The following is a 26,438-nucleotide window of genomic DNA, read 5'->3' as shown; positions in this document are numbered from 1 at the left end:
CCTCCTTCCCCCCTCCCCCCCCCCCCTGCCTTGCCGCTGGGCCCAAGTGCCGCCAGGAACAGATGAGGGGGGGGGGGGGGTTTTTTGGACGGGATATAACTGGAGCTACTCCAGACTGTGACAAATAGTCGTCCTGGGACCAGCAGCAGTGGTGGTGAGCTCAGCTCTCCAGAGACTGTGTGTGTGTGTGTGTGTGTGTGGGGAGGGGGAGAGGGGGGGTTGGCTGTCTAAAATAACTCCCCTCAACGACCCACCTACCTCGCTGGGACCCCTCCCTATCACCCCACCCCACCCCACCCCCCCCTTCCCAAGACCAGACCAGACCTCCACCGAGACACTGTGGGCTTTGGGACAGTCTGAGGGAAAATCGACACACACACACACAGAGGATTATCCAGCTGGGATAAACGCTCCCCACAGCGGCAACGAATTTATCGGTGAGTGACAATAGACAATAGACAATAGGTGCAGGAGGAGGCCATTCGGCCCTTCCAGCCAGCACCAGCACCGCCACTCAATGTGATTCATAGCAAAAGGATTTGTGTCTAGGATCATTGTCTAGGATCTGTACTGTATCATTGTCAGTGTACAGTACAGAGACAACAAAATGCATTGAAGGTAGGCATGCAGGTGCAGCAGGCAGTGAAGAAAGCGAATGGTATGTTAGCTTTCATAGCAAAAGGATTTGAGTATAGGAGCAGGGAGGTTCTACTGCAGTTGTACAGGGTCTTGGTGAGACCACACCTGGAGTATTGCGTACAGTTTTGGTCTCCAGATCTGAGGAAGGACATTATTGCCATAGAGGGAGTGCAGAGACGGTTCACCAGACTGATTCCTGGGATGTCAGGACTGTCTTATGAAGAAAGACTGGATAGACTTGGTTTATACTCGCTAGAATTTAGGAGATTGAGGGGGGATCTTATAGAAACTTACAAAATTCTTAAGGGGTTGGACAGGCTAGATGCAGGAAGATTGTTCCCGATGTTGGGGAAGTCCAGGACAAGGGGTCACAGTTTAAGGATAAGGGGGAAATCCTTTAAAACCGAGATGAGAAGAACTTTTTTCACACAGAGAGTGGTGAATCTGTGGAATTCTCTGCCACAGAGGGTAGTTGAGGCCACACAGTTCATTGGCTATATTTAAGAGGGAGTTAGATGTGGCCCTTGTGGCTAAAGGGATCAGGGGGTATGGAGAGAAGGCAGGTACGGGATACTGAGTTGGATGATCAGCCATGATCATATTGAATGGCGGTGCAGGCTCGAAGGGCCGAATGGCCTCTACTCCTGCACCTAAGGGGGGGGGGGGTAATATCAAAGTGGGACTGAAGGGAGGAGGGGGAGAGGTGCATTGGGTAAGGATGTGTAGTTATGGGGAGGGGAGGGGAGGGGAGGGGATGGGAGGGGAGGGGAGGGGAGGGGAGGGGAGGGGAGGGGATGGGAGCGGAGGGGAGAGGAGGGGAGGGGAGGGGATGGGGAGGGAAAGGGAGTGGGAGGGGAGAGGAGAGGAGGGGATAGAAACACAAAAAATAGGTGCAGGAGTAGAGGCCATTCAGCCCTTCGAGCCTGCACCGCCATTCAACGTGATCGTGGCTGATCATCCCCAATCAGTACCCCGTTCCTGCCTTCTCCCCATATCCCCTTACTCCTTTAGCCCTAAGAGCTTTAGGATCGGGTGGGGCAACTTGTGACGTGGGTATCAGATCCGACGGTGGCCAATAGACTGAATTAGAGGCTATTGGATGTAAATGGGGCCGGCCCCACGAGCATGCGACTCCACGCGGCGAGCGCGACCTAACGTGGTCGCTTGAGCCGTACGGCCTCGCGCGGGGCCGGTCCCGCTTCGATCGGCGGAGCCGTGTGGCGTTGTGGTCCCGACATCGCGCGGGGCTCTGAAAAAACTGACCGTGTTCAAAAATTCCGCGCAGGAACGGGCCGCCGGCCCGCAGCTGCATTGACGGCGCGCATCTTGACGTCGTACGCCGAGCACGAACTTCCCGCGGACTTCACGTCGACTCGTTCGGACTCACTCGACCTCCCCGCGGCCCCCCGCGTCCGGTTTGGTCGCGCTCGCTGCTGGGACTGGCCCTTAAGACGGGCTATCAAATGTAACTGGTGTTATATCTAATAGAGAATATCTAAATCCCCTGAATCTATCTGGGGGGGTTATTAAAGAATCAGAGAGTTTTTGGGGGTTAATACTGAGCGTGAGAGTGTTTTCGATCTAACTTGGGGTGGTATAACTTTAGAATGTGTTCGATTATTAGAAAGAAGCTATAAAATGAATTTTTGACATTAGAAAGCATTAGAGTGTTTCATTAGAGTGGTGATAGGGTGGAGATACGCCTCACAGCGCCAGAGACCCGGGTTCGATCCCGACTACGGGTGCTGTCTGTACGGAGTTTGCACGTTCTCTCCCCGTGACCTGCGTGGGTTTTCTCCGGGCGCTCCGGTTTCCTCCCACACACTCCAAAGACGTGCAGGTTTGTAGGTTAATTGGCTTGGTGTAAATGTAAATTGTCCCCTAGTGTGTGTGTGTGGGATAGTATTAGCGTGCGGGGATCGCTTGTCGGGTGCGGTGGGCCCAAGGGCCTGTTTCCGCGCTGTATCTCTAAACTAGACTGTGATGAAGACCACATCAGGGGGAGACCAACTCACAAACACCTGATCTTCTCAGGACTGGTTCTTGACTCCCCCATTCGGCCCCTTCCAGCCAGCACCGCCATTCAATGTGAATTCTCGGGATGGCGGGACTGTCATATGATGAGAGATGTGGCCCTTGTGGCTAAGGGGATCAGGGGGTATGGAGAGAAGGCAGGTACGGGATACTGAGTTGGATGATCAGCCATGATCATAATGAATGGCGGTGCAGGCTCGAAGGGCCGAATGGCCTCTACTCCTGCACCTAATTTCTATGTTTCTATGTTCTATGTTTCTAATAGACAATAGACAATAGGTGCAGGAGTAGAGGCCATTCGGCCCTTCGAGCCAGCACCGCCACTCAATGTGATCATGGCTGATCATCCCCAATCAGTACCCCGTTCCTGCCTTCTCCCCATATCTCCTGACTCCGCTATCTTTAAGAGCCCTATCTAGCTCTCTCTTGAAAGTATCCAGAGAACCGGCCTCCGAGGCAGAGAATTCCACAGACTCACCGCTCTCTGTGAGAAAAAGTGTCCGTTCTAAATGGCTTCCCCCTTATTCTTAATCTGTGTGTGTGTGGCCCCTGGTTCTGGACTCCCCCAACATCAGGAACATGTTTCCTGCCTCTAGCGTGTCCAAACCCTTAACTATCTTATACATGTTTCAATGAGATACCCTCTCATCCTTCTAAACTCCAGAGTGTACAAGCCCAGCCGCTCCACATTCTCTCAGCATATGACAGTCCCGCCAACCCGGGAATTAACCTGGTGAACCTACGCTGCACTCCCTCAATAGCAAGAATGTCCTTCCTCAAATTAGGGGACCAAAACTGCACACAATACTCCAGGTGTGGTCACCCCTGACTCCGCTATCGTTAGGAGGTTGAAACGTTTGCCTTTCCACGTTTTTAAGTCAGTAAGTGCGTTTATTGGCCAAGTATTCCCATACAAGGAATTTGCCTTGGTACTCTGCCCACAAGTAACAACATGACACACCGTGACAGTTAGGAATGGCTCGGAAAACACTAAACATTAATAATCATATCACCATATAACAATGACAGCACGGAAACAGGCCATCTCGGCCCTTCTAGTCCGTGCCGAACACATATTCTCCCCTAGTCCCATCTACCTGCGCTCAGACCATAACCCTCCATTCCCTTCCCGTCCATATAACTATCCAATTTATTTTTAAATGATAAAAACGAACCTGCCTCCACCACCTTCACTGGAAGCTCATTCCACACAGCTACCACTCTCTGAGTAAAGAAGTTCCCCCTCATGTTACCCCTAAACTTCAGTCCCTTAATTGTCAAGTCATGTCCTCTTGTTTGAATCTTCCCTACTCTCAGTGGGAAAAGCTTTTCCACGTCAACTCTGTCTATCCCTCTCATCATTTTAAAGACCTCTATCAAGTCCCCCCTTAACCTTCTGCGCTCCAGAGAATAAAGCCCTAACTTGTTCAACCTTTCTCTGTAAGTTAGTTGTTGAAACCCAGGCAACATTCTAGTAAATCTCCTCTGTACTCTCTCTATTTTGTTGACATCCTTCCTATAATTGGGCGACCAGAATTGTACACCAGACTCCAGAATTGGTCTCACCAATGCCTTGTACAATTTTAACATTTCATCCCAGCTTCTATACTATATGTTGTAATGTTCTTTTTACAGTCCATGTTCTCGGGGTATCTAAATCTAAATTATATTAGTTATTTAAGTTATGACGTCGGATGGAAGCTGCATGCCAAATCTGCAATGACAATAAAATATATTATTATTAATATTATTATCTCCTCTTCACTGCGATGGAAGGCAAAGTCTTGCCTCTCCCCTGTGTTCCATTCTTCTCCCAATGTTTGGTCCCCGGTAGGAACAAATGCACAATGTTATTATTATTCTAGGGGGAGTCCAGAACCATATTGTGTGCAGTTTTGGTCCCCTAATTTGAGGAAGGACATTCTTGCTATTGAGGGAGTGCAGCGTAGGTTCACCAGGTTATTCCCGGGATGGCAGGACTGTCATATGCTGAGAGAATGGAGCGGCTGTGGGCTTGTACACTCTGTGGAGTTTAGAAGGATGAGAGGGCATCTCATTGAAACATATAAGATTGTTACGGGTTTGAACACGCTAGAGGCAGGAAACATGTTCCCGATGTTGGGGGAGTCCAGAACCAGGGGCCACACACAGTTTAAGAATAAGGGGTAAGCCATTTAACATAACATATAACATATAACAATTATTATACTAATGTTGTAATGAAGCCCTAACTTGTTCTAACTTGTAATCAAACATTAATGATAAAACACATGTTTTTGCCCCAACAGTTGGAGACTAGGAGGCCGCTCGGCCCAGCCTGGTCCCTGCTAGCCCCCCGCATGGACGTGTTTGGCGGAGCCCCCCGGTTCGTGGCGTACCCCAGGACGTACACGGTGCCGGACGGCGCGGACGCGGTGCTGAAGTGCCAGATCGCGGGCGATCCCCGGCCCACGGTGGTGTGGGAGCGCGACAAGTCCCGCATCCTCCCCTCGGCCCGCCACCGCCTGCTGGAGGACAGCGGCGTCTACCAGCTGGTGGTGACCGAGGCCCGTCTGGAGGACAGCGGCCAGTACGTCTGCAAGGCCAAGAACGCGGTGGGCGAGACCTACGCCGCTGCCACGCTACGGGTGCGCGAGGGCGGAGGATGCAGCGACAAGCCCACGTTCCTGGTCCGGCCCAGCTCCGCCAGGGTCTCACGGGGAGACGATGTGGTCTTCGCGGGACGTCTGGGCGGCAACCCTCCGCCCACGGTGACCTGGGACAAGGACGGCCGGGAACTGGGCCAGATCTTCGAGAGCGGCCACTACAGTGTTGGTCGGGAGGAGGGCGAAGGCTGGCACCACCTGAAGATCTTTGGCGCGCGCCCGCCAGATGCGGGGGTCTACCTCTGCCGGGCCGCCAACGTCTACGGCCAGTCTATGGCAGCGGCCGTTCTTCTGGTGGACCCCGGGCAGATCCAGCCCCCTCCCCCTCCCCCTCCTCCTCCTCATCCTCCTCCTCCGACGACGACGATGACAACTCCTCCTCCGACGACGACGATGACGATGACGACTCCTCCTCCGACGACGACGATGACCGTGGACTCCCCGGAGGGAACGCCGCGCCGGGAGGGAGCGCCGCGCCGGGCCGCGGTCAAGGTGAAGGGATTCGCCGTGTGCCAGGGCAAGCACGCCAAGTTTCGCTGCCGTGTGACCGGGAAGCCCAAGCCCGAGATCTACTGGTGCAAGGACGGCGAGCCCGTGGCCGCGGGGAGGCGCCACCTCCTCTACGAGGACCGGGACGGCTACTTCAACCTGAAGATGCTCTACTGCAGGCCGGGCGATGGTGGACTCTACACCTGCGCTGCCTCCAACTCTGCCGGCAACACGCTCAGCTCAGTGTTGCTGCACATCACAGGTACATCCGCAACACACTCGCTCGCCCCTTCACCCACTCACTCGCCCCTTCCCCTTCACTCCCTCACTCACTCACTCACTCACTCACTCACTCACTCACTCACTCACTCACTCACTCACTCACTCACTCACTCACTCACTCACTCACTCACTCACTCACTCACTCACTCACTCACTCACCCACTCACTCACTCACTCACCCACTCACTCACTCACTCATCCACTCTCCCACTTCACTCAAACCCACATACTAACCCACCCACTCTCACTCTGTCACTCACCCACTCACTCTTCACTCAGCCACACTCACTCACTCACTCATTCACTCTCATCCACTCACTCACTCACTCACCTCACTCACTCACTCACTCACTCACTCACACCCCCTCACTCACTCACTCACTCACTCACTCACTCGCCCCCTCACTCACTCACTCACTCACTCACTCACTCACTCACTCACTCACTCACTCACTCACTCACTAACTCACTAACTCACTCACTCACACTCACTCACTCACTCAATCACTCACTCACTCATCACTCACTCACTCACTCACTCACACTCACTCCCTCACTCACTCACTCGCTCCCTCACTCACTCACTCACTCACTCGCCCCCTCACTCACTCACTCACTCACTCACTCACTCACTCACTCACTCACTCACTCACTCACTCACTCACTCACCCCCCTCCTCACTCACTCACTCACTCACTCACGTCACTCACTCACTCACTCACTCACTCACTCACCACTCACCTACTCACTCACTCACTCACTCACTCACTCACTCACTCACTCACTCACTCACTCACACGCACCGCACTCAACCACGCACTCACATCACTCACTCACTCACTCACTCACTCACTCACCGCACTCACTCACTCACTCACTCACTCACTCACTCACGCACTCACTCACTCACTCACTCACTCACTCACTCACTCACTCACTCACTCACCCACTCACTCACTCACTCACACTCACTCACTCACCTCACTCACTCACTCACTCACTCACTCACTCACTCACCTCACTCACTCACTCACTCACTCACTCACTCACTCACTCAATCCCACACCTCACCCCCTCTCACTCACTCACTCCACATTCACTCACACACACTCACTCACTCTCTCTCCACTCACTCTCACCCACACTCACACACTCTCACTCTCTCTCTCCTCCTCTCTCCTCACATCACACTCTCTTCTCTCTCTCTCATCCTCCTCACTCTCACTCTCACTCAACACTCCCTCTCTCTTCTCCCATTCTCTCCCTCCCACATCACACTCTCTCTCTCTCTCTCCTCTCTCTCACACCTCTCTCTCTCTCTCTCTCTCTCTCTCTCTCACTCTCTCTCTCTCTCTCTCTCTCTCTCTCTCTCTCTCTCTCTCTCTCTCTCTCTCTCTCTCTCTCTCTCTCCCACTCTCTCTCTCTCTCTCTCTCCCTCCTCTCTCTCTCTCTCTCTCTCTCTCTCTCTCTCTCTCTCTCTCTCTCTCTCTCTCCTCTCTCTCTCTCTCTCTCCCTCTCTCCCTCCCACTCTCTCTCTCTCTCTCCCTCTTCTCCCTCATCTCTCTCTCTCTCTCTCTCTCCCTCTCTCTCACTCACACTCTCTCTCTCTCTCTCTCCCTCCCACACTCACCCCCTCTCTCTCTCTCCCTCCCTCCACCTCTCTCCATCTCTCTCCCCCTCCCCCTCTCCCATCTCTCTCCCCCTCTGCATCACTCTCTAGATTCTCTGTCTCTGCATCTTTCTCTCTCACTGTTTCTTTCTATGTATCTCCCTCATTCTCTCTCTCTCTCCCTCTCTCAGTTTCCCTGCCACTTCCTTTCTATCTCTCTCACTGTGTGTCTCTCCCGCAGCAACTTCTCACCGTTATCTCTCTGTTGTGCTGTCTCCCCCCCTCTCTGTCCCTCCACCTCTGTCTCCCTTTCTCTCTCAGTCCCATGTATATCTCTCTCTCTGTCTATGTCACTGTATCTCTGTCTTTCTCTCTCTGGCTCCCTCTGTGTCTCTGTCACTATCCCAGCACTTACTTCATCCAGCACTCTGTGAAACGTCACCTATCCATGTTCTCCACAGATGCTGCCTGACTCGCTGAGTTACTCCAGCACTCTGTGTCTATCTTCACCCGCCAGCCAGCTTCACGATTCTATCGAGAGACTGTTTAAGAAGGAACTGCAGATGCTGGAAAATCGAAGGTAGACAAAAGTGCTGGAGAAACTCAGCGGGTGCAGCAGCATCTATGGAGCGAAGGAAATAGGTAACGTTTCGGCCCGAAACCCTTCCGGGTTTCGGCCCGAAACATTGCCTATTTCCTTCGCTTGATTGATGCTGCCTGACCCGCTGAGTTACTCCAGCACTCTGTGAAACGTCACCTATCCATGTTCTCCACAGATGCTGCCTGACCCGCTGAGTTACTCCAGCACTCTCTCTGTGTGTGTATGTGTTACATTGACCACATCTGCTGCGATCTCCCCACAGAACCTCAGACCAAGTTCCGTAGCCAGCTGCGGGACGTGGAGGTGAGGGAACGCGAGCGGGCCGTGCTGGAGTGCGAGGTGCCGGCCGGCTCGGTCCCATCCGCCTGGTACCTGGAGGACCGCAGGCTCCGGCCCAGCGCCAAGTACGTGATCGAGCAACGGGGCGCTCTACGCCGGCTCACCATCAACGACGTGACCATGGATGACGATGGCGTCTACCTCTGCCAGATGAGAGAGGGAGGGAGGAGCGTGGCTGAGCTGGCGGTCAAGGGTGAGCAGTCCATTACGTGGTGTCTGTCATCTGTAGAGAAGGCAATAGACAATAGACAACAGGTGCAGGAGTAGAGGCCATTCGGATATAGGCAACGTTTCGGGCCGAAACCCGGAAGGAAATAGGCAACGTTTCGGGACGAAACCCGGAAGGAAATAGGCGACGTTTCGGGACGAAACCCGGAAGGAAATAGGCAACGTTTCTGGCCGAAACCCGGAAGGGTTTCGGGCCGAAACGTTGCCTATTTCCTTCGCTCCATAGATGCTGCTTTATAGGCCTTTATAACACGAGGAGTCGAATACAGGAGCAAAGAGGTCCTTCTGCAGTTGTACAGGGCCCTAGTGAGATCACACCTGGAGTATTGTGTGCAGTTTTGGCCTGTTGGCCTTTATAACACGAGGAGTCGAGTACAGGAGCAAAGAGGTCCTTCTGCAGTTGTACAGGGCCCTAGTGAGACCACACCTGGAGTATTGTGTGCAGTTTTGGTCCCCTAATTTGAGGAAGGACATTCTTGCTATTGAGGGAGTGCAGCGTAGGTTCACCAGGTTAATTCCCGGGATGGCGGGACTGTCATATGCTGAGAAAATAGACAATATACAATAGACAATAGGTGCAGGAGTAGGCCATTTGGCCCTTCGAGCCAGCACCACCATTCAATGTGATCATGGCTGATCATCCACAAACAGTACCCCGTTCCTGCCTTCTCCCCATATCCCCTGACTATCCTTAACAGCCCTATCTAGCTCTCTCTTGAAAATATCCAGAGAACCGGCCTCCACCGCCCTCTGTGAGGCAGAGAATTCCACAGACTCACAACTCTCTGTGAGAAAAAGTGTTTCCTCGTCTCCGTTCTAAATGGCCTACCCCTTATTCTTAAACTGTGTGTGGCCCCTGGTTCTGGACTCCCCCAACATCGGGAACATGTTTCCTGTCTCTAGCGTGTCCAAGCCCTTAACAATCTTATATGTTTCAATGAGATCCCCTCTCATCCTTCTAAACTCCACAGAGTGTACAAGCCCACAGCCGCTCCATTCTCTCAGCATATGACAGTCCCGCCATCCCGGGAATTAACCTGGTGAACCTACGCTGCACTCCCTCAATAGCAAGAAGGCGACCTCCCTGTTGGGGTTCAGGTTGCTACCCTCATTTGAGGAAGGACATTAGTAAGCATGCAGGTACAGCGGGCAGTGAAGAAAGCCAATGGCACGTTGGCCTTTGTAACAAGAGGAGTCGAATATAGGAGCAAAGAGGTCCTTCTGCAGTTGTACAGGGCCCTAGTGAGACCACACCTAGAGTATTGTGTGCAGTTTTGGTCCCCTAATTTGAGGAAGGACATTCTTGCTATTGAGGGAGTGCAGCGTAGGTTTACAAGGTTAATTCCCGGGATGGCGGGACTGTCATATGCTGAGAAAATAGACAATAGACAACAGGTGCAGGAGGAGAGGCCATTTGGCCCTTCGAGCCAGCACCACCATTCAATGTGATCATGGCTGATCATCCCCAATCAGTACCCCGTTCCTGCCTTCTCCCCATATCCCCTGACTCCGCTATCTTTAAGAGCCCTATCTAGCTCTCTCTTGAAAGCATCCAGAGAACCGGCCTCCACCGCCCTCTGTGAGGCAGAGAATTCCACAGACTCACCGCTCTCTGTGAGAAAAAGTGTTTCCTCGTCTCCGTTCTAAATGGCTTACCCCTTATTCTTAAACTGTGTGTGGCCCCTGGTTCTGGACTCCCCCCAACATCGGGAACATGTTTCCTGCCTCTAGCGTATCCAAGCCCTTAACAATCTTATATGTTTCAATGAGGTGCCCTCTCATCCTTCTAAACTCCACAGAGTGTACAAGCCCAGCCGCTCCATTCTCTCAGCATATGACAGTCCCGCCATCCCGGGAATTAACCTGGTGAACCTACGCTGGGCTCCCTCAATAGCAAAACAGTGAGATATCCATCCAGACTTCTTCTTGTTAAGTACATTTTAGTCTAATTTAATGTCATATTCCAGCATGTGGCTCCAAAATGGTAGAATAATATTAATAATAATAATATATTTATTTGCATAACACAATTTCCGACACTTCAACACAATTCCTTGACCTCACTATCTCCATCGCAGGTGATAGACTTCTGACCAACATCCACTATAAACCCACTGACTCCCATGGCTATCTAGACTACACTTCTTCCCACCCTGCTTCCTGTAAGGACTCCATCCCCTACTCCCAATTCCTCCGTCTACGCCGCATCTGCTCCACGGATGAGGCGTTCCACACCAGGACATCTGAAATGTCCTCACTATTCAGGGAACGGGGGTTCCCCTCCTCCACCATAGATGAGGCTCGCACCAGGGTCTCCTCCATACCCCGCAACACTGCTCTCTCTCCCCATCCCCGCACTCGCAACAAGGGCAGAGTCCCCCTAGTCCTCACCTTTCACCCCACCAGCCGTCACATACAAAAAATAATCCTCCGTCAGTTCCGTCACCTCCAACGTGACCCCACCACTCGCCACATCTTCCCATCTCCCCCCATATCTGCCTTCCGCAAAGACCGCTCCCTCCGCAACTCCCTTGTCAATTCTTCCCTTCCCTCCCGTACCACCCCCTCCCCGGGCACTTTCCGTTGCAACCGCAAGAAATGCAACACCTGCCCCTTCACCTCCCCCCTCGACTCCATTCAAGGACCCAAGCAGTCGTTCCAGGTGCGACAGAGGTTCACCTGCATCTCCTCCAACCTCATCTACTGCATCCTCTGCTCTAGATGTCAGCTGATTTACATCGGGGAGACTAAGCGTAGGTTAGGTGATCGTTTCGCCGAACACCTCCGCTCGGTCCGCAATAACCAACCTGATCTCCCGGTGGCTCAGCACTTCAACTCCCCCTCCTCCCATTCCCAATCCGACCTTTCTGTCCTGGGCCTCCTCCGTGGCCAGAGTGAGTCCCACCGCAAATTGGAGGAGGAGCAGCGCCTCATATTCCGCCTTGGGTAGTTTACACCCCAGCGGTATGAACATTGACTTCTCCAATTTCAGGTAGTCCCTGCTTTCTCCCTCCTTCCCCTCCCCTTCCCAGCTCCCCTGTCTCCGCCTCTTCCTTTCTTCTTTCCCCCTCCTCCCACCCCCACATCACTTTGAAGAAGGAACTTGACCCGAAACGTCACCTATTTCCTTCGCTCCATAGATGCTGCCTCACCCGCTGAGTTTCTCCAGCATTTTTATCTGCCTTATCCCAGATTTGCCCAAGATGGTTCAGTCAGTCAATTTTATTCGTATAGCTAATTTTAAAACAACTCACGTTGACCAAAGTGCTTTTCATCAGTACAGCTACTAACGTGCCACACACAATGTTACACACCTAACAATACTTACAAAATTCTTAAGGGGTTGGACAGGCTAGATGCAGGAAGATTGTTCCCGATGTTGGGGAAATCCAGGACAAGGGGTCACAGTTTAAGGATAAAGGGGAAATCCTTTAAAACTGAGATGAGAAGAACTTTTTTCACACAGAGAGTGGTGAATCTGTGGAACTCTCTGCCACAGAGGGTAGTTGAGGCCACACAGTTCATTGGCTATATTTAAGAGGGAGTTAGATGTGGCCCTTGTGGCTAAAGGGATCAGGGGGTATGGAGAGAAGGCAGGTACGGGATACTGAGTTGGATGATCAGCCATGATCATATTGAATGGCGAATGGTGCAGGCTCGAAGGGCCGAATGGCCTCTACTCCTGCACCTAATTTCTATGTTTCTATGTTTCTAATACAGACCCCATAAACCTTTCCAGCGGTTCCTCAAAGGGACTCAAACACACTAGGGGTTTTGAGCCTCGACTTAAAGGAGTCGATGGTGGGGGCAGTTCTGATGAGGAGAGGGAAGCTGTTCCACAGTCTAGATCAGGGGTGGGGAACCTGTGGCCTTAAGGCCGTACGCGGACTTCTAGGCCATTGAGTGCGGCCTTTTCAATAAATCCAGATTTTGTAGAACAAATCCCCAAGTGGGGCGAGTCCAGAACTGAGGGACCTGGAGGTAGAACGGGAAAGCAGACTATTATCTAAATGGTGGCCGATTGGGAAAGGATGAGATGCAACGAGACCTGGGTGTCATGGTACACCAGTCATTGAAAGTAGGCATGCAGGTGCAGCAGGCAGTGAAGAAAGCGAATGGTATGTTGGCTTTCATAGCAAAAGGATTTGAGTATAGGAGCAGGGAGGTTCTACTGCAGTTGTACAGGGTCTTGGTGAGACCACACCTGGAGTATTGCATACAGTTTTGGTCTCCAAATCTGAGGAAGGACATTATTGCCATAGAGGGAGTGCAGAGACGGTTCACCAGACTGATTCCTGGGATGTCAGGACTGTCTTATGAAGAAAGACTGGATAGACTTGGTTTATACTCTCTAGAATTTAGGAGATTGAGAGGGGATCTTATAGAAACTTACAAAATTCTTAAGGGGTTGGACAGGCTAGATGCAGGAAGATTGCTCCCGATGTTGGGGAAGTCCAGGACAAGGGGTCACAGCTTAAGGATAAGGGGGAAATCCTTTAAAACCGAGATGAGAAAAACGTTTTTCACACAGAGAGTGGTGAATCTCTGGAACTCTCTGCCACAGAGGGTAGTTGAGGCCACAGTTCATTGGCTATATTTAAGAGGGAGCTAGATGTGGCCCTTGTGGCTAAGGGGATCAGGGGGTATGGAGAGAAGGCAGGTACGGGATACTGAGTTGGATGATCAGCCATGATCATATTGAATGGCGAATGGTGCAGGCTCGAAGGGCCGAATGGCCTACTCCTGCACCTATTGTCTATGTTTCTAGAATGGTGGGTTAGAAGATGTTTGATATACGAGGGGGCAAGTCCGTCAAGGGATTTCATAACAAGAGGATTTCAAAAAAACGTTTTCACCCAGAGAGTTTTGTGAATTTGTGGAATTCCCTGCCACAGAGGGCAGTGGAGGCCAAGTCAGTGGATGGATTTAAGAGACAGTTAGATAGAGCTCTAGGGGCTGGTGGAGTCAAGGGGTATGGGGAGAAGGCAGGCACGGGTTATTGATAGGGGATGATCAGCCATGATCATATTGAATGGCGGTGCTGGCTCGAAGGGCCGAATGCCCTCCTCCTGCACCTATTGTCTATGTTTCTAAATCCTTTTATTTTTAATAATATGTACTTGTTCGTCTTTTATGAAGTTTATTTTAATCTTGAAATGAGCGTAGTAATGAGTAAAACATGCCTCAGACTAGGTGATAAATCCCAGCGACGGGTAGACAAAATTTAAATGCAAATGGCCATAATTCGGTAGGCGGCGCGACTCTCGTCAGCAGCGGCCTCTGCAGCCCGTCTGCGTTTTTATTATTTTTTGTCTATGTTTCTATGTAGTTTTTGTTATTTTTTGTTGGGGTGTGTGTGTGGGGGGGAGGGGGTAACTTTTAAATCTCTCCCAGCACGGGAGACCCAACCTTTTTTTTGTCGGGTCTCTGTTGTCGTTGGGGCTGCAACGAGGAGCGGCCTCCAACAGGAGAAGACCGGGGGCTCTGGTGCCGACGACTCACCTCACCGTCGCGGAGCTGGCCGAGCCCGGAGTGGGTGGAGCGGTGGTGGAGCGCTGCTGCTGCAGCTGCGGCCCGACCTCCGGAGATTCGGAGGCTGCAACTGCGGGTCTGGCGGACGGCGGCACCGGGAGCCCGCGGGTCCCTGGAGGGAGACCGCTTTTCAGGGCTCCCGCAACGGCGACTTCTCCCGCCCGAGTTGCGGGGTCGAAGAGCTCCTGGAGCGGGGCCTGACATCACTGCCCCGCGCTGCTCGGAATGGCCGCGGGACTTTGCTAGCGCACGCCGGGGGCTCCAACATCAAGAACCCGGTGTGCGACCTCGCACCACCCGGCGTGGCTTTAATGGCCGCGGGACAATCGCCATCGCCAGCTGGGGGCTTTGACTTTGACTCTGACATCGGGGGGGGGGGGGGGAGAGTGCAGTGGAGAGATGGCCTGTGATGGAGAGTGGCCTTCCATCACAGCGATGTGATGGATGTTTATGTAAATTATGCTGTGTCTTGGGTCTATTTGTTTAGAAACATAGAAACATAGAAATTAGGTGCAGGAGTAGGCCATTCGGCCCTTCGAGCCTGCACCGCCATTTAATATGATCATGGCTGATCATCCAACTCAGTATCCCGTACCTGCCTTCTCTCCATACCCCCTGATCCCCTTAGCCACAAGGGCCACATCTAACTCCCTCTTAAATATAGCCAATGAACTGGCCTCAACTACCCTCTGTGGCAGAGAGTTCCAGAGATTCACCACTCTCTGCGTGGAAAAAGTTCTTCTCATCTCGGTTTTAAAGGATTTCCCATTTATCCTTAAGCTGTGACCCCTTGTCCTGGACTTCCCCAACATCGGGAGCAATCTTCTTGCATCTAGCCTGTCCAACTCCTTAAAGAATTTTGTAAGTTTCTATAAGATCCCCTCTCAATCTTCTAAATTCTAGAGAGTATAAACCAAGTCTATCCAGTCTTTCTTCATAAGACAGTCCTGACATCCCAGGAATCAGTCTGGTGAACCTTCTCTGCACTCCCTCTATGGCAATAATGTCCTTCCTCAGATTTGGAGACCAAAACTGTACGCAATACTCCAGGTGTGGTCTCACCAAGACCCTGTACAACTGCAGTAGAACCTCCCTGCTCCTATACTCAAATCCTTTAGCAATGAAAGCTAACATATGGTTTGTAATGTATGGCTGCAGAAACGCCAAGTGGCCACCACTCCCGTGACTCACCCGCTGCCCCTGTGTTACCCACCCAGGCAAGATCGTGAAGAGGTTGCCGCGGAAGCTGTCCGTGGTGGAGGGGGAGAACGCTGCGTTCTGCGTGGAGCTGGACGAGGCGGGTGTGGACGTGCGCTGGTACAAGGACGGGGAGCTCCTCCGCGAGACCCACAAGACCATCATCAAATCCTTCGGCAAGACCCACATCCTGGTCCTGGTCAATGCCGGCCCGGAGGATGCGGGCACCGTCACCTTCGTCATCAGCGAGTCCAAGTCGACATGCCAGCTGAAGGTCAAAGGTGAGTCCCTACCCCTCTCTTTCAGGTGACCCCGTGCTACTGAAAAAGTTACTTTTCTTAACTACTAAACAGGTTCGCTTCTTACTAAACAGACACCACACAAACTGTTTGGTAGACCAGTTCAAAACTTTACTTAACATCAGCCGATGGAAGGGAGGGAGAATTCCAGCTAAGTGACCAATGTAGACACTCAACTGTCCTCAGTCCCCTTCTCTGCACAACAGAATTACATCGCCTTAAATAGGGTTTTTTTTGTCCCCTTAGCACATTCCACAGACATTAGTCATGGTCAGAGGTACAGGAAAAGGTTTCCACAGAATGCATCACATCAAAGGCCTTTTGTTTACATGGTACAAGATAAACTAAAAACATTGGCCATTTGCTTTAGGTCATTTTATCTCCAAAGAGATCACCCTAGCTCTTTTCGCTGCTTCCTCTCTGTCACTTGGTCCCTCATAAACATAGGCCATTTGTTCACAAAGATGTGACTAGCTATGTCTCTCTTCCTTTATTGCCTCCTCCCCCATAACATAGAAACATAGAAATTAGGTGCAGGAGTAGAGGCCATTCGGCCCTTCGAGCCTGCACCGCCATTCCCTTCATATGATCATGGCTGATCATCCAACTCAGTATCCCGTACCTGCCTTCTCTCCCATACCCCCTGATCCCCTTGGCCACAAGGGCCACATCTAACTCCCTCTTAAATATAGCCAATGAACTGGCCTCAACTACCCTCTGTGGCAGAGAGTTCCAGGGATTCACCACTCTCTGTGTGAAAAAAGTTCTCCTCATCTCGGTTTTAAAGGATTTCCCCCTTTATCCTTAAGCTGTGACCCCTTGTCCTGGACTTCCCCAACATCGGGAACAATCTTCCTGCATCTAGCCTGTCCAACCCCTTAAGAATTTTGTAAGTTTCTATAAGATCCCCCCTCAATCTCCTAAATTCTAGAGAGTATCTCTAGAGAATAAACATTGGTCATTTGGTTTATGGCATCTCACTTCAAAGATGTGACCAGCTATGTCTCTCTTCCTCTCTGTCACTTCCTCACTTGGGAGACAATGTTATAGGATTTATTATCTCACACACACACCCCAACCTAAGGCAAGCCTAATTTGACACTAAATATAAGCTGTAAGCTAGCCCAGAAACCAATTTAATATCTTCTTATATTTTTAACTAAAATTCGGCTTCATCAGTACCCACCATCATGGTACTACAGTGTATATCACACTGCAGCTGAGTAGTAGCGGAGACTCGGGATAATATCGACCGTGTAGTAGGCAGAACTTCTAATAATAAAGCACTCCATTGGGTAATAAGTAACTTAACCAATCTACATCTTTCCTTGTAGAAATAGGCGGGAAACACATCTAAATCTCGGTGTCCTATAAGAATAAACACACTACCACGCGATGACTGAATAATACAGTTCCCGAAACGCTACAGGGGCGTACAGATGGTTCAAACAAAATCCCCGTATCCTAAGGGGCGGCTTACAAACTCGTCCCGCCCGCGTGAGGTGTAGATTTGCGTCACCTAATCTGGTCTCCTAATCTGAGGAAAGACATTTCCTCTGCTATCTTTAAGAGCCCTATCCAGCTCTCTTGAAAGCATCTAGAGAACCGGCCTCCACCGCCCTCTGAGGCAGAGAATTCCACAGACTCACAACTCTCTGTGAGAAAAAGTGTTTCCTCGTCTCCGTTCTAAATGGCTTACTCCCTTATTCGTAAACTGTGGCCCCTGGTTCTGGACTCACCCAACATCAGGAACATGTTTCCTGCCCCTAATGTGTTCAAACCCTTAAAAAGCTAATATGTTTCAATGAGATCCCCTCTCATCCTTCTAAACTCCAACAATGATCTATTTTTCTTGACCTCCGCACCCTTTGATGTCTCGTTTTCACACCTGACACATTCTTATCTCTGTATCTCCAACTCCACCGATTCTCCGTCTGAAGAAGGGTCTCGACCCGAAACGTCGCCCCATTCCTTCTCCCCAGAGATGCCGCCCGTCCCGTTGAGTTATTCCCCGACGTGCCATTGTTCTTGTTTCCCCGCTGGGCAGGCAGGAGCCGGTCGGTGCCGGGACCTCCGGTGAAGGTGCGTCTGGGCTGCGAGCGGGTGAACGCAGCCTGGTTGGAGTGGGGGCCGCCAGCACCGGCGGAGGGCGATGGCGAGGGGCCGGCGGGGGCCACGGGCTACGTGGTGGAGCGGCAGGAGCTGGGGGCCGAGGAGTGGCTGCAGTGCGTCACCACCGAGACCTGCGGCCCCGTACAGGTGCTGGGCGACAGCGTTCCCGCCGAGGCGCAGTACCGCTTCCGTGTCTGCTCCGTCAACGCCTACGGTCGCGGCGGCTCCACGCTCTTCCCCGGGACCGTGCATCTTGGTGAGTGGGGGGGGCGGGGTTAGAATCACAATGTGGGGGGGTTATAACATGGGTGGGGTTATAATGTGGGCGGGGTTATATTGGGGCGGGGTTATAATGTGGGAGTGGTTATAATGTGGGCGTGGTTATAAGGTGGGCGTGTTTATGTTGTGGGCGTGGTTATAATGTGGGCGTGGTTATAATGTGGGCGTGGTTATAATGTGGGCGTGGCTATAATATGGGCGTGGTTATCATGTGGGCGGGGTTATATTGTGGGCGGGGTTATAAGGTGGGCGGGGTTATAATATGGGCGGGGTTATAATGTGGGCGTGGCTATAATATGGGGGCGTGGTTATAATGTGGGCGTGGTTATATTGTGGGGGGGTTATATTGAGGGGGGGTGGGTGGGGGAAGAATGATTCAATGGTGGGGGGAGGGGAGGGGGCAGGGACAATGATAGGGTAGGGTACATAGATACATAGACAATGGACAATAGGTGCAGGAGGAGGCCATTCGGCCCTTCCAGCCAGCACCGCCATTCAATGTGATCATCCCCAACCAGTACCCCGTTCCTGCCTTCTCCCCATACCCCCTGACTCCGCTATCTTTAAGAGCCCTATCTAGCTCTCTCTGAAAGCATTTGGGCTGTGGGGGGGGGGGGGGATGGGCGGGATGGTGGGGGGGGTGGGGGGGGGGGGGGGGGGGGTGGGGGGGGGGGGGGGGGAGTAGGTGGGGTTAGTGAGGGGGAGGGGAGGGGGTGGGAATGGGAGGAATGGTTTACATGTCAGAGGTTATTGGGGAGAATGGGGCTAGTAGGGAGAGGAAGATCAGCCATGATTGAATGGCGGAGTAGACTTGATGGGCCGAATGGCCCAATTCTACTCCTATAACTTACAGTATAACCTCATGAATTCCCCCTCCCCCCCGCAGTGACGCAGGATTGGGAGATTGGGGAGGGGGTGAGGTTACTGTAGTGGTCGATAAAAATGGGGAGAAGGGGAGGGGAAGCAGGGAGAAAGCAGGGACTACCTGAAATTGGAGAAGTCAATGTTCATACCGCTGGGGTGTAAACTACCCAAGCGAAATATGAGGGGCTGTTCCTCCAATTTCAGGCAGTCCCTGATTTCTCCCTCCTTCCCCTCCCCTTCCCAGCTCCCACACAGTCCACTGTCTCCGCCTCTTCCTTTCTTCTTCCCCCCCCCCACATCAGTCTGAAGAAGGGTCTCGACCCGAAACGTCACCTATTCCTTCGCTCCATAGATGCTGCCTCACCCGCTGAGTTTCTCCAGCATTTTTGTCCACCTTCGATTTTTCCAGCATCTGCAGTTCTTTCTTAAACGTTAGTGCAGTGGCCACTCTCTCTATCTAATCCCCTCCTCTCTCTCCACGCGCAGTTTCTCTACTGGGATGGCGGGACTGTCATATGAGGAAAGATTGAAAAGACTAGGCTTGTATTCACTGGAGTTTAGAAGGATGAGTGGGGGGATCTTGTAGAAACATATAAAATTATAAAAGGACTGGACAAGCTAGATGCAGGAAAAATGTTCCCAATGTTGGGCGAGTCCAGAACCAGGGGCCACACTGTCTTAGAATAAAGGGGAGGTCATTTAAGACTGAGGTGAGAAAAAACTTTTTCACCCAGAGAGTTGTGAATTTGTGGAATTCCCTGCCACAGAGGGCAGTGGAGGCCAAGTCACTGGATGGATTTAAGAGATAGTTAGATAGAGCTCTAGGGGCTGGTGGAGTCAGGGGATATGGGGATAAGGCAGGCACGGGTTATTGATAGGGGACGATCAGCCATGATCACAATGAATGGCGGTGCTGGTGCAGGCTCGAAGGGCCGAATGGCCTCCTCCTGCACCTATTGTCTATGTTTCTATGGTGGTGGGGAATTGGGGACGGGGTGAGGTTACTGTCGTGGTCACAATCTCTTACCCCTCCCCCCCCCCCTCTCTCTCTCTCTCTCTCTCTCTCTCTTCCTCCCCTTCCCCCCTCTCTCTCCCCCTTCTCCCTATCTCCCTCTCCCAACCCCCTCTCCTCTCCCTCCCCTCCCTCTCTCTCTCCCTCCCCTTCCCCCCTCCCTCTCTCTCTCTCCACCTCTCCCTCTCTCCTCCTCTCCCCCCCTCCACCTCTCCCTCTCTCTCCACCTCCCCCTCCCTCTCTCTCCCTCCCCTCTCCCCCTCTCCCTCTCTCTCCCTCCCCTCCCCTTCCCCCCCCCCCTCTCTTTTTTCCCCCTCTCTCTCAGTACCCCGGCAGCCCGTATCCGCCACCACTTGGATGATGTGTCGGTGACGGAGGGCGTTGACGCTGAGTTTGCCGTGGAGCTGACGGCGCGGCTCATGGGCACGTGGCACGTGCAGGGCCGGCAAATCCAGGATGACGAGCGTTTTGCCGTCGGGCAGGACCAGTGCCGGCACTCCCTCTGCATCCGCCGGGCGGCACTGGAGGACAACCAGGCCCAGGTCACTTTAATCGCCCACGGCGTGCGCGACTCCGCCCTGCTCTACGTCCAAGGTGAGACCGCCCGGACCACCCACCCCAACTAAGTTACAGAGAAAGGTTGAATAAGTTGTAAGGAATAAGTTGTAATTGTAGGAAGGATGTCAACAAAATAGAGAGAGTACAGAGGAGATTTACTAGAATGTTGCCTGGGTTTCAGCAACTAAGTTACAGAGAAAGGTTGAATAAGTTAGGTCTTTATTCTTTGGAGCGCAGAAGGTTAAGGGGGGGACTTGATAGAGGTTTTTAAAATGATGAGAGGGATAGACAGAGTTGACGTGGAAAAGCTTTTCCCACTGAGAGTAGGGAAGATTCAAACAAGGGGACATGACTTCAGAATTAAGGGACAGAAGTTTAGGGGTAACATGAGGGGGAACTTCTTTACTCAGAGAGTGGTAGCGGTGTGGAATGAGCTTCCAGTGGAAGTGGTGGAGGCAGGTTCATTGGTATCATTTAAAAATAAATTGGATAGGCATATGGATGAGAAGGGAATGGAGGGTTATGGTGCGAGTGCAGGCAGGTGGGACTAAGGGAAAAAAAATTGTTCGGCACGGACTTGTAGGGCCGAGATGGCCTGTTTCCGTGCTGTAATTGTTATATAGTTATATGGTTATATATGGACGTTCGGCCCGTCTAACAGCAACTGCCCCTCCCATTCCCACACTGGCCTTTCATAGAAACATAGACAATAGGTGCAGGAGTAGGCCATTCGGCCCTTCGAGCCAGCACCGCCATTCAATGTGATCATGGCTGATCATCCAACTCAGTATCCTGTACCTGCCTTCTCTCCATAACCCCTGAGGTGTCAGGACTTTCATATGAAGAAAGACTGGATAGACTCGGCTTGTACTCGCTAGAATTTAGAAGATTGAGAGGGGGGTTCTTATAGAAACTTACAAAATTCTTAAGGGGTTGGACAGGCTAGATGCAGGAAGATTGTTCCCGATGTTGGGGAAGTCCAGGACAAGGGGTCACACAGTTTAAGGATAAGAGGGAAGTCTTTTAGGACCGAGATGAGAAAAACATTTTTCACACAGAGAGTGGTGAATCTCTGGAATTCTCTGTCGCAGAAGGTAGTTGAGGCCACAGTTCATTGGCTATATTTAAGGGCCACATCTAACTCCCTCTTAAATATAGCCAATGAACTGTGGCCTCAACTACCCTCTGTGGCAGAGAATTCCAGTGATTCACCACTCTCTGTGTGTGAAAAAATGTTTTCCTCATCTCGGTCCTAAAAGATTTCCCCCTTATCCTTAAACTGTGACCCCTTGTCCTGGACTTCCCCAACATCGGGAACAATCTTCCTGCATCTAGCCTGTCCAACCCCTTAAGAATTTTGTAAGTTTCTATAAGATCCCCCCTCAATCTTCTAAATTCTAGCGAGTACAAGCCGAGTCTATCCAGTCTTTCTTCATATGAAAGTCCTGACATCAGGCCATTCAGCCCATCAAGCAGAATGAGGCCATTCGGGCCCATCAAATCCACCCCACCATGTTAAGGGTTTGGACACGCAATTGACAGGAAACATGTTCCCCATGTTGGAGCAGTCTGTGGAATTCTCCGCCTCAGAGGCCGGTTCTCTAGATACTTTCAAGAGAGAGCCAGATAGGGCTCTTAAAGATAGCGGAGTCAGGGGATATGGGGAGAAGGCAGGAACGGGATACTGATTGGGGATGATCAGCCATGATCACATTGAATGGCGGTGTTGGCTCGAAGGGCCGAATGGCCTACTCCTGCACCTATTGTCTATTATCTATTCAATCATGGCAGATGTATCTCTCTCCCTCCTAGCCCCATTCTCCTGCCTTCTCCCCAATAACCTCTGACATGGTGACTGTTTGAATGGATGGGGCGGTGGGTGGGGGTGATGACGGGATCGGGGGGTCGGGGGGAAGGGGGTTGGGGCTGGGGGGTGGAGGGGATGGAGGGGTGGTGAAAACATTTCTTCTCACCTCAGTCTTAAATGACCTCCCCTTTATTCTAAGACTAACCTCCCTCACAAGGGTTAGATGCGGAGAGGATGTTTCCACTAGTGGGAGAGTCTAGGACCAGAGGCCGCAGCCACAGTATATAAAAGGACACACCTTTAGAAAGGAGATGAGGAGGAATTTCTTTAGGCAACGGGGTGGTGAATCTGTGGAACTCATTGCCAGGAAGGTGGATCGGGCTGCAGGGAGTTGGGGAGGGGGAGTGGGGTGGAGAGGAGGGGAAGGATGGGAGGGGGGCGGAGAGAGTTGGGAATGGGATGGGTGGGGAAGGGGATGGGGGGGGTGGGGTGATGGGGGGGATGCATGGGGGGGGTGGGAGGACAGGGGGGTGGTGGAGGACAGGGGGATGGAGGGGGGTGGGGGGTAGTGGAGGACAGGGGGATGGAGGGGTGGTGGTGGAGGACAGGGGGATGGAGGGGGGGTAGTGGAGGACAGGGGGATGGAGGGGGGGGTGGTGGAGGACAGGGGGATGGAGGGGGGTGGTGGTGGAGGACAGGGGGATGGAGGGGGGGGTGGTGGAGGACAGGGGGGATGGAGGGGGGGTGGTGGAGGACAGGGGGATGGAGGGGGGGTAGTGGAGGACAGGGGGATGGGGGGTGGTGGAGGACAGGGGGATGGAGGGGGGGTGTGGTGGAGGACAGGGGGATGGAGGGGGGGGGTAGTGGAGGACAGGGGGGGGTGGTGGTGGAGGACAGGGGGATGGAGGGGGGTAGTGGGGACAGGGGGATAGTGGGGGAGGACATGGGGGATGGAGGGGGGGTGGGGATGGATGGGAGGATGGAGGGGATGGAGGGGGGGGGGGGAGCGTTTGGATGGGACGGTACAGACAGACAGAGAGATGCCGCGCCGTGTTCACTGCCCCCTTCCCCTTGACCGCCCGTGCCAGCTGCGCCCGTGACCATCTCGCTGCCCCCGGGGACACAGAGGGACCTGCTGGTCACTGCGCCCGACACCATCGACCTGAGCTGCCGGGTGTCCAGAGCCGATGCCCGTGTCGACTGGTCCAAGGACGGCCGGGAGCTCGGCCCCAGTGACCAGCTGACCCTGGAGACGTCAGGACAGACGAGGAGGCTGGTCGTCCAGTCTAGCCGGACATCCGACTCCGGACAGTACACCTGCCACACCGCCGACAGTGTCGTGACTTTCTGTGTCACTGTATCAGGTAGGGAGCGACCGTCTGATCCACATCTACACTGGCGTTCAGCTTCTTCCTCTGCTTGTGTGTGGGTGTACACGGACTAACGTTGTACGCCAACTGGTTCTAGTTGATCTATTTGTTTGTACACGCCCCGTTGGTTGCACCAGCCCCTAGAGCTCTATCTAACTCTCTCTCAAATCCATCCAGTGACTTGGCCTCCACTGCCCTCTGTGGCAGGGAATTCCACAAATTCACAACTGAAAAAGTTTTTTCTCACCTCAGTCTTAAATGACCTCCCCTTTATTCTAAGACTGTGTGGCCCCTGGTTCTGGACTCGCCCAACATTGGGAACATTTTTCCTGCATCTAGCTTGTCCAGTCCTTTTATAATTTTATATGTTTCTATAAGATCCCACCCCCTCATCCTTCTAAACTCCAGTGAATACAAGCCTAGTCTTTTCAACCTTTCCTCATATGACAGTCCCGCCATCCCAGGGATCAATCTGGTGAACCTACGCTGCACTGCCTCAATCACAAGGATGTCCTTCCTCAAATTAGGAGACCAAAACTGTACACAATACTCCAGATGTGGTGCACAACTCTCTGGGTGAAAACATTTCTTCTCACCTCAGTCTTAAATGACCTCCCCTTTATTCTAAGACTAACCTCCCTCACAAGGGTTAGATGCGGAGAGGATGTTTCCACTAGTGGGAGAGTCTAGGACCAGAGGCCGCAGCCACAGTATATAAAAGGACGCACCTTTAGAAAGGAGATGAGGAGGAGTTTCTTTAGGCAACGGGGTGGTGAATCTGTGGAACTCATCGCCAGGACGTTGGATCGGGCTGCAGGGAGTTGGGGAGGGGGAGTGGGGTGGAGAGGAGGGGAAGGATGGGAGGGGGGCGGAGAGAGTTGGGAATGGGATGGGTGGGGAAGGGGATGGGGGGGTGGGGGATGGAGGGGGGATGGATGGATGGATGGATGGATGGATGGATGGATGGATGGATGGATGGAGGGATGGATGGATGGATGGATGGATGGATGGATGGATGGATGGATGGATGGATGGAGGGAGGGATGGATGGATGGATGGATGGATGGATGGATGGATGGAGGGATGGATGGATGGATGGATGGATGGATGGAGGAGGGATGGATGGATGGATGGATGGATGGATGGATGGATGGATGGATGGATGGAGGAATGGATGGATGGATGGATGGATGGATGGATGGATGGATGGATGGATGGATGGATGGATGGATGGATGGATGGATGGATGGATGGATGGATGGATGGAGGGATGGATGGATGGATATAGATGGATGGAGGGCTGGATAGGAGGATGGATGGATGGATGGATGGATGGATGGATGGATGGATGGATGGATGGATGGATGGATGGATGGATGGATGGATGGATGGCTGGGTGGATGGATGGAGTGGTGGATGGGTGGAGGGATGGATGCATGGATGGATGGATGGATGGATGGATGGAGGGGTGGTGGATGGATGGATGGAGGAATGGATGGATGGATGGATGGATGGATGGATGGATGGATGGATGGATGGATGGATGGATGGATGGATGGATGGATGGATGAAGGAATGAATGGAGTGTGGATGGATGGATGGATGGATGGATGGATGGATGGATGGATGGATGGATGGATGGATGGATGAATGAATGGAGTATGTGGATGGATGGATGGATGGATGGATGGATGGATGGATGGATGGATGGATGGATGGATGGATGGATGGATGGATGGATGGATGGATGGAGGGATGGATGGGATGGAGGGATGGATTCATGGGGGGGGTGGAGGATGGGGGGGTGAATGGGATGGAGGGGGGTGGGAGGGGGGGGCGGGAGCGTTTGATGGGACGGTACAGACAGACAGAGAGATGCCCGCCCGTGTTCACTGCCCCCTTCCCCTTGACCGCCCGTGCCAGCTGCGCCCGTGACCATCTCGCTGACCCCGGGGACACAGAGGGACCTGCTGGTCACTGCGCCCGACACCATCGACCTGAGCTGCCGGGTGTCCAGAGCCGATGCCCGTGTCGACTGGTCCAAGGACGGCCGGGAGCTCGGCCCCAGTGACCAGCTGACCCTGGAGACGTCAGGACAGACGAGGAGGCTGGTCGTCCAGTCTAGCCGGACATCCGACTCCGGACAGTACACCTGCCACACCGCCGACAGTGTCGTGACTTTCTGTGTTACTGTATCAGGTAGGGAGCGACCGTCTGATCCACATCTACACTGGCGTTCAAATTCTTCCTCTGTTTGTGTGTGGTGTACACGGACTAACGTTGTACGCCAACTGGTTCTAGTTGATCTATTTGTTTGTACACGCCCGGGTTGGTTGCACTAGTCGTAACAGGGTGGACCCACGTGAAGTTTGCAATCTCCCCACGCCTGGCATTCAGCTGAGGTGGTGAACACACATGGAACTGCTGCAATGTGGAGCAAAGCAAATCTCTCTCTCTGTGTCTCTCTCTGTCTCTCTCTCTCTCTCTCTGTCTCTCTCTGTCTCTCTCTCTCTCTCTCGTCTTCTCTTTCTCTCCTCTTCTC

General features: G+C 52.6%; 1 protein-coding gene across 1 annotated transcript; it reads left to right on the top strand.

Annotated features, from left to right (window-relative positions):
- Nucleotides 1-314: 314 nt before the first annotated feature.
- On the top strand, nucleotides 315-26,095 carry LOC129715975 (obscurin-like protein 1; the record flags this gene model as incomplete). Its single annotated transcript, XM_055665861.1, has 9 exons — nucleotides 315-437; nucleotides 4,962-6,069; nucleotides 8,562-8,831; nucleotides 15,616-15,876; nucleotides 17,942-18,262; nucleotides 19,172-19,211; nucleotides 20,487-20,755; nucleotides 23,615-23,890; nucleotides 25,820-26,095. Coding segments are annotated over exons 2-9 (2,770 nt in total), but the record flags the coding sequence as incomplete, so codon positions are not given.
- Between the last annotated feature and the right edge of the window lie 343 nt (nucleotides 26,096-26,438).

The sequence above is a fragment of the Leucoraja erinacea genome, unplaced genomic scaffold (assembly GCF_028641065.1).
Source record: "Leucoraja erinacea ecotype New England unplaced genomic scaffold, Leri_hhj_1 Leri_1568S, whole genome shotgun sequence".
Classification (NCBI taxonomy): domain Eukaryota; kingdom Metazoa; phylum Chordata; class Chondrichthyes; order Rajiformes; family Rajidae; genus Leucoraja; species Leucoraja erinaceus.
Note: the sequence above shows the minus strand (reverse complement) of the source record. Positions and strands in the feature narration are given on the sequence as shown.